This window comes from Xenopus tropicalis, chromosome 5, assembly GCF_000004195.4.
Source record: "Xenopus tropicalis strain Nigerian chromosome 5, UCB_Xtro_10.0, whole genome shotgun sequence".
NCBI lineage: Eukaryota > Metazoa > Chordata > Amphibia > Anura > Pipidae > Xenopus > Xenopus tropicalis.
Window position 1 is genome coordinate 90,519,994 of NC_030681.2, and position 13,108 is coordinate 90,533,101.

At 36.8% G+C, this 13,108-nt stretch overlaps 1 protein-coding gene across 12 annotated transcripts in view; it reads right to left on the bottom strand.

Annotated features, from left to right (window-relative positions):
* Positions 1–2,240: 2,240 nt before the first annotated feature.
* myo6 (myosin VI) overlaps positions 2,241–13,108 on the bottom strand; it is a 122,441-nt gene continuing 111,573 nt past the window's right edge. For 6 of the 12 annotated variants that reach the window (XM_031902672.1, XM_031902674.1, XM_031902671.1 and 3 more), the window contains 4 exons: positions 10,395–10,526; positions 9,206–9,232; positions 4,253–4,471; positions 2,241–3,163 (listed from right to left, as the gene is read on the bottom strand). In XM_031902672.1, coding sequence (XP_031758532.1) covers positions 2,964–3,163; positions 4,253–4,471; positions 9,206–9,232; positions 10,395–10,526 — 578 coding nt within the window. In that variant the 3' untranslated portion in view covers positions 2,241–2,963. The remainder of the gene's footprint in view (positions 3,164–4,252; positions 4,472–9,205; positions 9,233–10,394; positions 10,527–13,108) is intronic. The other 6 variants (XM_031902673.1, XM_002936204.5, XM_031902676.1 and 3 more) reach the window with 3 other exon arrangements.

Consider the following 13,108-nt stretch of genomic DNA (forward strand, 5'->3'; position numbering starts at 1 on the left):
ACTCATAATAACAAGTTATTGTTATAGCAAGAAATAACTATGGAGCCATACTGGAAGGGAAGAAGCTGGCCTTTACGAAAATGGCATTCAGAGAACACCATAAATCAGTGTCAAAAAGAAACCTCATTCAATCACATTTTCCTCACAAACACCAGGTTAGACAAGTTCTTTTAAGGTGCATATGAATGAATAAACAGTAAATGGCTGAAACAAATGGAAAGACAGAGCACTTGCTATCCCAAATGATTTCTTGGTATGTATTAGGCAGATGGCTGAATATGGAATGAACCATTGTAAGATACCTAAAAATACTTCAACATACTGTGAGTCTTTTATTTAAAAAAAAAAACATGTGGAGTAGCCATTGCTCCATCTGTATGCATTGTCAGTTAAAGTACATAGCACTTTGTTACCACACATCAAAGCGCAGTTTAAGACTGTTTAACAATGTACCCTACTGTATGAACTCTAAATATACCTTTCTGCTATTATGGGACAATATACCAGTCACATATTGAATCAGGAATGGTTCTAGGCCTCACTGCTATCTTGATACAAGAGTCAGCTCTTGAAATAACAACCCCTGCGTCAGTATCTTACCATACGGTGTCTGTTTTTCTCTCATTGCTTCCAGATTTGAAAATAAAACTATATTTATTTAGTTAAAAGCATCATATTCAAGCACTTAAAAGAACTGTCTCACTTCAAGCAATAGTACCAAATGCTTGATAAATGAGTCTATATCCCTGTTTACATTTTTTTGCCATTAGTCTTATTTGTGCTGTCATAACATACTCACAGTTGCTCATTGATCTATATGTGCGCTACATGGTCATACAGTAACGTTTCAATGACCAATTAAAGAAAAAACCAAATAAATATTAGTGGTAACAACAGCCACACACTTTTTACTACAGAACAGAAATCATAGAACTGACCTGCAAGGCCATAATATTGTAATAAGTACTAGGGATATGCAAACACATATGTTTCTACTTTAAAACAAAAAATTAGGTAAAATCCAAATCATTACTTCAATAAATACTTTTAGCAGTGTAGTATGATATTGTATATGTAATTATGTGTAATAAAGCTGGCCACACATAGAGCTCAAATTGATCAGCCAGGGCAGCCCCGACCTCATGTTTCCAAGCTAATGAATTAAAATCAAATTAGAGCTGCTTAATAATCTTGAAAATGACATGGGCTGATGGTCCAAACTGAGAAAGATCACACACTGATTCTAAATTAGAAGCGGTTGCACTCCTTGCGTATCCGGATTCTTGCAGAATTAATCATATTGCACACAATGCTTGTTAAACCATCTAATCAAACCATTAGATCTCTTTAGCAGGCATTAAATTGGAACTCCACACAAAAAATGACAGTTTGCATAATGAATGAATGTAGTTCTAGGCAATGTTACCATATACATTAATTAAGCCTTTTATAGTGGTAATGTTATTTGTAAATGTAGTTGATATAGACTGTTCCTTCAGACTCAGTAAACTGTAGCAGTATCCATTTCTTTCCAAGCCAAGACTCCACTTCTCACAAAGCCTTGCAGGTTAAAGGGGGAACTCTGGCTTCAGAACCAAAATTTGCCCTACGCAACACAGAAACCCCTAATATACCTATCACTGTAATATGTTCATTCAAATCATATGAATAAATACCATTTTTATATGCCGAAATCCAGGTGCAAAACCTTTTTGCCTTTCTGCATAATTTGAAGCCCTGGCAGGGAAGGAGGGACTAAAACATTGATGTCAAATTGATGACAAATTGTAACAACATCTCCACAGCATGCAGGACACAGCTTACAGACATGCTTTGCACTGTAAGGTTCCTTTCCTTACTGACATCACATGTGCAGGGAATTGTGGGATTTGGCGGATACAGGCTGAAGGCAGGATGAGGACAGTCAACTACTGTTACATTTTCTTTGAGTCTCAAAGTAGTCAGACAGATCAGCAAGAGAAAAGGGGGCCAGGCTTAGGTAACTGTTCCAAACTATATTATTACATTAAAAATCATGAAAAGGCTATATATTTTTGATTGATGTATACTGAATTTATGAAATTAAAATTACATGTACTTTCCAAAAAGCTTAAGTTGTGTTTGGGTGGAGTTCCCCTTAAGTGACGGACAAGGCATTGTGGGAATTGGAGGCAGTCAGGTGTAGCATGGCAATGGCCTGTATAGATACTGCTTTCAACAGCAATAACATTCACACATTATTTTAAAATCAAATAAAATAGTTTATTTTGGAAGGTTAAAATGACATTATGGAATTGGTTTCATTATTAAGGGAGTTCCCCTATAAACAGGAAGAGCTGATGCAAGGGTGATGTGCGTATCAAGTAGAACAAGCTAGCATGGAGTACAAAACTAGATATTAATGGGAATGTAATTTTTGCTCCTTCTAGCAATTCTTCAGCAGGTAATACCGGCTGCTCTGAAAAGCAAACATTTGGTTCTTTGTTATGGGTTACTAGTCTAGGAGCAATCTCTGCACCTGTTCTCACTGCCCCCCATGGGACGTGTTTAAAGTAGCACTGTCTACCAGTATTAACCAGAAGGCACTCTCAGAACAACAGGTAGCATGAAAAGTGCATCATGGTTTAGTGTTGATTTAAATACATTGCCTCAAACATCCCTTAGCACACTGAACAACTGCATTATATATGTAAGGCCTCGTTTTCAGATGCAACATAAATAAAACAGTCTATATTTTACTAATAAAAAAGGTGCCTGCAAGGGCCACTTCACTATGAAACTACAACTACACCAAAATAAAACAACTAAAATACAAATTACTGAAGCCCCACAATTAATGAAACCTGTTCACTTTATAATAAAACTCTCTATTACAAGATTATGGAATGTTTTGCTGCTCTTGCAGAGGCCGAGTTCCCTTCTTGTCGGCTGCAAGACAGTAACTAATATCCATTGATTGAGAACTATTTCAGTAGATTTTGCAGCATTGCTGTAGCGTAAGTTGGCCGTGCTTGTCTACTTTCAATCGCGTTGCTCAGGTACTGAATTCCTCCGCAGCGCTCCCATATCTCTTCAAATTGTCGAGGTAAAATCTCAGCTCCCCTTTTTCTTGTTAACCCAGTTTCTTCTAGATTCAGTTCACACATCTCCATATCATCCTTCCCTAAAAAACAATAGAACACCTTACATTATTTAAAGAATTCTTTGTGTGGTGCAAGCAAAATTGTTCGTAGGGTGTTAGACCAGTGGATTCATTTTCCATACATGCACTAAACTTTTGGGATGTGCTGTTTTTTGCTTTGGAAAAAAACAACCTTTCTTAGAGCCAGAACAAGGAGGAGACACAAGAGGTGCATGGCTAGAACATGCCTAAGGGCACATACCTCTTTGCCTACCCCTAATTCGGCTTTTCGAAGCTGTCTGGCAATGAAAGATGAATGACGAGCACATCGATTCTATCACACATTGTAATGCCTTCACCTCCCCCGCACACTGCTCCTCAGCAACTCTCCCCACCCCAGCTCATCAATTCACTGTACATTTAACATTTTCAGGGGTCCAGAAACAAATGGGGAAAATGTAAAATCAGGGAAATGCATAATGCATTATATTTATATTGGCGGGACCACAGAAAAAAACATGTAAAATGAGGGAAAACTTAAAATCAGGGGATGTAAAATTGAAACTCATATAAAATAAACTCAATAGGTTTGTTTGCCTCAAATAAGGATTAGTTATATCTTAGTTGGGATCAAGTACAAGGTACTGTTTTATTATTACAGAGAAAAAGGAAATAACTGTTAAAAATGTGAATTATTTGATTAAAATGGAGTCTATGGCAGATGACCTGTAATTCGGAGCTTTCTGAATAATGGGTTTCCGGATAATGGATCCCATACTGGTACAGCAAAATGCTGAACACTGTGCGTGTAGAATTCTCCCATAGTTATAGATACTGTGTGCCTCTACATCTAGAATGACCCTGTATAACCCTGTTATACAAGACAACTTGTGACAGTTTTTCTGAACAGGAAATCAGAGCTTATTAAAATATTGGGGTAACTGTTCTAGAATTTAAGATCTGTGTGAAAAGAAAACAAAAAATATTAAGAAAATGTAAAACACTAATGTTATGGTGTACAGTAATAAAAACTATAAATGAGAAATGCAAACATTTGTACTGGAATATAGTGTGTGTGTGTGTGTGTGATATATATATATATATATATACACACACAGATATAATACTCACCGGCTACCAGCATAATGGGAGGTTTGTCTGGATGAAGTTCCATCTGCCGAGCTATCCAGGGACCATCGAAATGTGCGTACCACCACCCTTTCTTCTTGTTCTGCGGATCCTTGTATTGGTCAGCAGGACGGATGAAAGGAATGCGGAAGTAACGCTGCTGCCTGTTCATTTCGATCTCCTGTTGCCTAGCGGGGAGTTGCACTACTGGGTTCTGTTGAGCTATTACAAGAGAAAAAAATGAATGAACAAAATGAATATGAAAACTCCTTTTATCAAGTGGTTTAAAATTTTAAGAGATTTGCTGATTGCCATTTGTTAGGGTGAAACCGAAGCACACTCAGTGAAACCTAAAATATTCAGATAGCTACTTGAGAGCAGTAACATAATCTCCAAACAAATTGACAGTTAAATGATGGCTCTGACCTACACTTTTCTATCGTGCCTATATTTTTTCCTCAGCGGAAAGTATGGCATAATAGAAAATCCGTCGCACCACTCATTTCATACAGCTTTCAGGCTTCTTAGAATGACTGAAGCTCACTTACTCTGCCTTTACCATAACTACAGTAATATTGCTCACAATCATGCCTCTAAGAATGGATTTCTTATTTAGTAGAAGGGAAAGGCTATAAACACTATCTTTACCTAAAGACATGGGTTTTGGTATCAGATTCTCAGTCTGTTCCTCCATGTACACTTGTCAGAAAGGAAGAGAGGGGCAGATGCATTTGGAGAGACAGGTTAATGAGATAATGGCCCCGTAAATGTTACAGTGGATAAAAGTCATTTTAAATACACGTCTCTATTCATTTCATTCCTATCTAATATGTAGCAGACTAGAAAGAAACTCTCCCAGGTATTTACACCAACAACAGTAGACTTTTATTTCTTGGCGGGACAAGGCAGGAATGTTAAGAGGAACCTATAACCTCTACTTTTGTGTCCGACAACAAGCAAAACCCTCATTTTGCTCAGGGGACCAGACAGGAAGAGCTTCTATTTTCTACCCATCATTTTCACATTTTCATTACAGCAGTGCAAAGAAATCACAATCTTGCCAGAACTTCTTTTCGGTCATGAAGATTTGTAAGAGAGAGTTGAACGAGTGTGGGAAACCCAGAACTCCTCAGTCATTACATGATAGTGGCTATAAAACTGGCATGATCCTTCAACATGGGCTTTTTTTTAGATGTTCTATGATGGTTTCAGTCAGAATGTCTTCAACAACCTTGCATAATTAATTTTGGAGGAACAGTGACACCGTAAAAAGTATGAGAAACACTACTATTTTGTGTATACCTACATTGCTACACAGGATCATATATATAATTTAAATAGGACTAGATGGCACAGGTTAAATAGCGGAGAAAAGATGAGCTCTATAGAATGCCATTATATTCTACACAGCTTATCTGCTATGTAACTTGAGCCTATTCTCCTTTAAATGGCTGTCCCCATGGCTACACTGCATCTTATTTATATAAACTACAGTAGTCCTTCTGAAGCAAACACGCCAGTTTAACCAGTGCAAGGAAGCAGTACATTATATTTTATTTACTTTATTTATTCCTGTTACTATTTCTTTAAGGATATTGGAAGGAAGACTCTCTATATAGCCAAATTACCTAAGGAAGACAGGTAGACTTTAGCCAAAATGGACCATCCCTCGATACCCTGTGTCTATTTAAATTAGAGTCTTTAAATACATAGCCTGTTTGTTCTGTTGCAATGTATACAGCATCCTTTGAATAGAGCCCTGTCCAATCATACATCACCCCACTGATTGTTCTATTTTTTTTAAAGGAAGCCTCATAACTTAGTATAAATAAATCCACTGAGATGTCATTCTACTTACAACAGATACCTGACTGTGCTCACTCAGAACCAAAGAGCTACAGATCTCCATTTTTCATGTTATATAAATGTTATGTTATATATTATATATATAAGGCTTGGCCTGCTCAAATCAAAGACTACTCACAAGAGACTGTATTTAAAAAGTATCAGTGTTAACTACTGTATGTGGTGTACTGTATGATGTACTATACAATTACAATCTAGAGATTTCCTGATCCTAAGAAATAACAGCCCATTCACTGTCTTTAGAATTTCACTTGATTTCCTAACTAGTAGAAATTGGATAATACTTTTCAAACCCTGGTCTTAACAAAACAGCATTTCTAAAACATATTGATATTCAAATACATTTATCATGGCAACAGAGCAACAGAACTGTCTCTTTTTCATTTTATATAAAAAGGGTAGGACCAGAAGAAAATCAGAGTACAGAGGACCCATTATCCAGAATGCACGGGACCAAGGGTATTCCGGATAAGGGATCTTTCCGTAATTTGGATCTCCATACCTTAAGTCTACTAAAAAATCAATAAAACATTAATTAAACCCAATAGGATTGTTTTGCATCCAATAAGGATTATTTATATCTTAGTTGGGATCAATTACAAGGTTCTGTTTTATTATTACATAGAAAAAGGAAATCAGTTTTAAAATTCTAAATTATTTGATTAAAATGGAGTCTATGGGAGACAGGCTTTCCGTAATTCGGAGCTTTCTGGATAACGGGTTTCCGGATAAGGGATCCTATACCGGTATATACAGGGATGGCAATTACGGCTCCACAAAAAGCTCTAGAAAATGGGGGGTGTAAGCTACATAACGCAGCACAAAGGCCTAGGTTATATATATGACTTAAAATATTCAGTTTGTAGAGGTGGGCAAAAGGGCAGAAAAACTAGCTCTTAACTTACACATGAGCACAGTTAAATAGCACGTTTAATCCAGTAGAGGGCTGTGATAGTGGGAGATGAAACAGTAGAGCACAGAAATAATTAACACTTTAGTTGTGTAACAACCTTTTAATGACAACCCTGAAAATGTAAAAATAAAAATTCTTTTTGAAAAAACAAGGCTCAAAATAAACCTCTAGAATTTCTCTACATTAATACTTGCACTAAATACCCTTTTCTCACTAATGGAGGTTTTTAACAAAAATCCAGTAGATTGACATCTCGGGCCAGGATACAATGTAATGTGCGTCACACCGTGCATGAAATGGATCCGTCACAATGAAACCACAGACACATTTCACTTTAGAACGCTACACTCCTACTATCTTTTCAGACTTCAGTTTTTGTCACCCAATAATTCTGACAAGTCTATTTCTAGAACACAATGTAGTTGATAAGGCTTGCCTAGCATGGCACTAAGTCTTAGTGACATAAAAGATTTTAACACAGTGCTGATTTTCTAAGCATTAAATGAACAAAAAAAGTGAAAATCAATCACTATGGGTGTGCGCCTGCAATCAATAGCTGGGTGCTGTATGTTACACAAAGAGGAAGATATGATATATTTATTGAGTATATGCCCAAAACCAGAAGTTAGGAGGAAAATGATTAACAATGTCACTTGAGGAGATTAGTCTCCCCTGTAGGAAAACATAGGCATCGCTTTGGATTTCGCCCAACTTCTCCATCAATCTTCTCTTTAACGTGACATTGCCCTAAAGCAGGAGCCCCTAACTCCAATCTGTATCTCCACGGTGTATCAGTGAAATATTTCAGCATCTTTCCAGTGTCACCAATAAAGCACACTGGAGAGCCTTCAAAACATGGTAAAGCACCAAGTGGATAGATCAAAGGATTAGAATAGCATATGCTGTGCACTAGGGTAATTGATGTCCCTTTATGATGAGAAGGCTTCTATATACTTCAATTTGGACAATTCCTTTAGTTGTTAAAATTGACTCTACTGTTAAAGGGATTAGAGTGTTTTTTTCCCACTTTCATCCAAGGCCTTCCACCTATGGCAAAATAACAACAGTAACCATTTCCAACCACAGAGCTGGCGTGCCACTCCCATCAACTTGCCCCTCCACCACTAGAGTTAGAATGCATTGCGAGAAGCAAACCGGGCTTTACTGATTAGTTTTTCTTAAAAATATAAGTAAGAACGTGTGACCATAGCTTAAGAAAACATTCTGTCTGCTTTTTACACTGACCAATAAAATACTGTTAATGGCTTCAGTTAAGGGTATTCAGCCATAGCATTTAGTACAGACACACACACCTGTAAAACTGTAAATACAATGTAGATAAAGCTTTACTAGGCTGTGCATCTCTTGATTATATGAAGGGATATTCTGGCAGTACAGCTCCATTTACTGCAGATTTAGACCAAGAATTCTTTCCAGTCATATAAAAAAGACAACCAAGAATGTTGCTATGCTTCCCGAAGGCCAGTCTTATTAAAGCACAGAGTTAATTATAGGCAACTGAAAACCTGGCCAGTATATTTCATACATGCATCAGCAACAATGTTTTTTTAAGCATGTCACCGGACGCATTTCAATGGCCTTGCGTGAGACCAGCTACAGTAAATCTTCATGTTCTAAACCACATGGATGTAAGTCTATTTCTGTATCCAACACCATTTTTCTCTCTTCACATTAAGCTCTTTGATACAGTTATGTTTCACACAGAGAAAAAAAACCTCTAAGCACTTCATTAGTTATGAGCTATGTGTCATGTCAAGGGATCAGTATAAATGACATCCCCTCTTAGCACCCGCCTGACAATACATTACAGTTTCTCATACCACTGTATGTACAAGCAGTCATATCTGCTTGTCAGAGTTAAATAGTTCAGCGGAAGCGCTGCCATCAGTCACCGCCATGATTCCTTATATCTAACAAGCTGTAGAGCTGTAACAGCAGGTACAGTTACTGTTCTGTAAATAAACAGCACTGATCTATTACTTTGCTCATAAGACATTTCCAATATTGAGGCCATTTGGGAAAGACAAATAAAGTGGATATATTCTGACAGATAGTGTATGTGTTTTAACATAACTGTAGCAAAACTGGGTTAGTAGCAGCTTGGAAATGATCTCCCACTTCCCTTACGTTAGTTCCTTTACCAAATCGGCACTTACGTGAGTTGTTCATGAATGGGGCAAAATCTGAAAACAGACATTGTTGACATTGAAAACATGCATTGCACATGCCGTCAGTTACATGAATTACATATCGATGATCAGGCCTGTTAATGGGAAGGAATATTCTCGGTATTTAGGTTCATAGGTGCCAGCATGCAATGGTTTGCTTTTCTTCAATATATTACAAAGAAGTATTTATTATATTTCCATGGTATCTTACATATATTACATATACATAAATATTTTTAAAAAAATGTTATGTTTAATTAACTAAAATAATACATAGCCTGATATTTTGTTCTGAATAACAGCAGTATCCAGCACTTGGTTATAAGTGACTTTGCAGAGGCAATTGTGTAGACTTTTATAATAATGCATATAGAAAAATGGAAAGAATGGCAGGTTATACAAAGTGAACAGTAAATGACAGTCCTTGTGAAACAGAAGATAATCAAGGGAATAAATAGGAAATTTCCCTCTAACAATTTATACATTAGTTTGTGAAGCACCGTAAGAGCTTCCACTAAGATTCACAACCCTATTTAGAGGGTTTTTGAGGAGTGGATTTCCAGGAGACACAGCAGGGGAATACAAAAACAATATGGGGTTGTCCGGTGTAATTATAACAACTGCCCAATGTGTAACAAAAGACACTATATTTGCCCGGGTGTAAGAACCCATTGCAACCAATAAAACATTTGCTTTTAAGCTGGTGACCAATAAATGCTACATTCAAATTGGTTGCTATAGGTGGTAAGAACTATAAGAAACATTCCGCTATATATTACTTAATCCCTTAAAGGAGAAGGAAAATCACTTAGCTGGTGGTACCCAGGGCTGGTGCACCTGTTAGCAGAAAACTGCACCTGGCCAGGGTACTTGTGAGAGAGTGATCCTCTAACAAGAGGAGGTATTAAAGTGAAGAACTTTTAAAATCAGGTTATACTTTTGTGAAAGAGAGAAAAGTATGATCCATAAATGCAAAATCATAACTGTGCCTACAGAGAGGTTGATAACAGCATAGAATTCCCAACTGGAATGCTATAAATATGAGAAGTAATGACGAGTGTCATGATGACTCCTCTCTTATTCAGGGATTGCTTGTATTTATTAATATGGAAGCAGTATAAAGTGAATGTAAAGGATAAAGTGCTAGATCTCATTTTGTACATGACACTTTACTTACCATAGTCAGTGACAGATTTGGGGGCACGCTGTTCTGTGTCTGCATTCCTTTTCTTGTTCTTGGATTTCCAAGCATGATAAACTTTCAGTCTTCTGTGAAACTCTTCTCTACATGCTGCCAGGAGCTCAATATCTGTACAATTCAAAAAGAAAAGGCGTTATGGGCAGTGAGTCTATTAGGAGGAAGGGTGATGAATTTCAACAGTTAATCACTTTATATATTTCATAATAAATAGCCGCAAACCCAGTGATGCAAATTTATATGTAATATTGAAAACATTTTCTGTTCTCTTTGAAGTGTCAGCACCTCTGCATTGCAATTAAAAATGCAAGATATTATTTGTCAAGCAATTCCAGGGAGTTGCTAATCTGACTTAATTATTTAGGTTTTTCCTTTTTCTAAATGAATGCACTGTAGTCTATTGATATCCCCTTTTCATAAAATGACTTACTGTAAAGCCTATGTGTTTGTTTCACTCTGCTATTAATCCTATTAAAGGGTTTGAAAGCCTTCAGTGTTGTAAATAACCCATTTCAAAAAGGTCCCATGGCAACTCTGCCAGAATACTCTCCAATAAAGATAACAAGAATTTTCATAAAGCGTGACAGCACTGCTGCATTTAGCAAAGAAGGAATTAGATTTTAGCACCAGGAGAAATCGGGAAACAAATACATTCTGCAAGCTCAAAGAGAAAAAGCATTATAGCGTTTTTTTTTCAAAATGTAAGTGAAGCGATTTTTGCTGCGCTGGTACTAAACATTTCATATTGTTATTGATGATAGAGTTGCTAGTACAGCTATAAAATAAACAGAGCTACATATTCATACGGACAAAATATTGCTTTCATCCTACAGCCAAATATCAGCCACTTAAAAGATGGTTTTCACTGGGGTAATATATTTTCAATAATAAAAAGTAGTATCCTGTTGGGTGCTATATAAGTATGGGACCTGTTACCTGGAATGCTGGGGACCTGGATTTTTCCAGATAAGGGTTTATTCCGTAATTTGGATCTCCATACCTTGTCTGCTAAAAATCATTTAGACATTAAATAAACCTAATAGGATAGTTTTGCCTCCAATAAGGATTCATTATACAGTATCGTAGTTTGGATCAAGTACAAGCTACTGATTTATTATTACAGAGAAAAAGGAAATAACTGTTAAAAATGTGAATTATTTGATTAAAATAGTCTATAGAACATGGCCTTCCTGTAGTTCTGAGCTTTCTGGATAATAAGTTTCCGGATAATGTATCCCATACCCTTATATTATTTGAAGTGTTTTGGGTTTATATTTGACCATATTTTAAAAAAAACTGAAGAAACAAATCCTCACCCCATGTGTTTCACAAAGACACATTTACTGTGAAAATTTCAGAACACTGTGCCATAATTAACTAATAATTAAATCCAGCAGATCAATACATTAACAACAGCTTGTAGCAAAAGCAACATACTGCGGACTTCCATTACTAAGTACGCTTTGCGGAAAAACTCTTATCCCGAAATCTAGGCCACATACACGTTTCTAAATCATTCCCTTTAAAGATCTAATTGACTTTTCTGTCCAAAGTTTCATCTTTTCATCCTTTGTAATACACCATTAGAAGCTCTAGTCTTACCTGGAAAAGCCGCATAGAAACTGTTCAGTCCATTTTAAAATACAACAAGACAGTAAAGTCTCTAATGGCATGTCAGGAAGAATAAGTTATATGATGAAAGGAGAAATTAACCATTGAAAGACATCTACAGTTTTACCCATGTGACAGTGTTTTGGATCACAAAGAAAGGTTGCCCTCCTTAATCAGAATGGAGAATACGCAAAACTGATAATGATGCCTTAAAGCGCATGGACAGAACTTTTTCTAGGAACTTGCAGAAGGCATTTATGAGAGTACATAGATGTGAAAAAAGGGATTCAGGATGTAGAATCCACCTGAGAACTGCTACATCTAATTCTAAAATGCAGGATAAGAGCTCTGTGAGTGACAGAGGAAGATGAGGTAAAATTGGTTGCAGAGGAAGGAATTGTGCTATTTCTAGGCATAGTTAATGGGAAACACTGAAACAGCCAATAAGAGTGCATTATACAAGGCTGCCAGGGTCTGTTTTGCCAGTTTGATGCCCAAACATTGTTAGGTGAAATTCTGCCTACAGAAACATTAGAGAACATAGAATACAAGCACAAAACAGACAAGTATAACAGTATAACAAGTATAACAGTTTTTTTTTTTTAATACTAGAAACATAGTCATCCATATAAACAAATATCCTTTCAAATTGTCCACCTGCATAACAAAGAGTATATACATCCACCTATATGATTTTAGATATTGGGCTCCAGGCAGCTCCTTTTCAATTTGCCCATTGCTTTGTTTATGCTCAATCTACTCTAGCAGATTGGTAAATGTAGCTGTGGGGTAAGTGGATAGTCATGTGTGGCAGGGCTTGGGGGACAGCAGAATACAATGCTTTGGCAGTTGCACTATATTCAATGACATTCAGGAGTTAAGAGCAGGCACTGCTAGGAACTGGCATTAAGTGTTAGCATAAGTACAAAAAGTATTCAATACATGGCCGGAGGTAGCTATGTTTTGTTTGGATAATGGGGGCTGTGCCAAACAGTTCTGGAGCCCTGGGCAAATGGTTATGTTCTTCCGTTTTATGCAGATCTAAATAGGGTGGTAGGTGGGTGACCTATGGTAGGGGCACT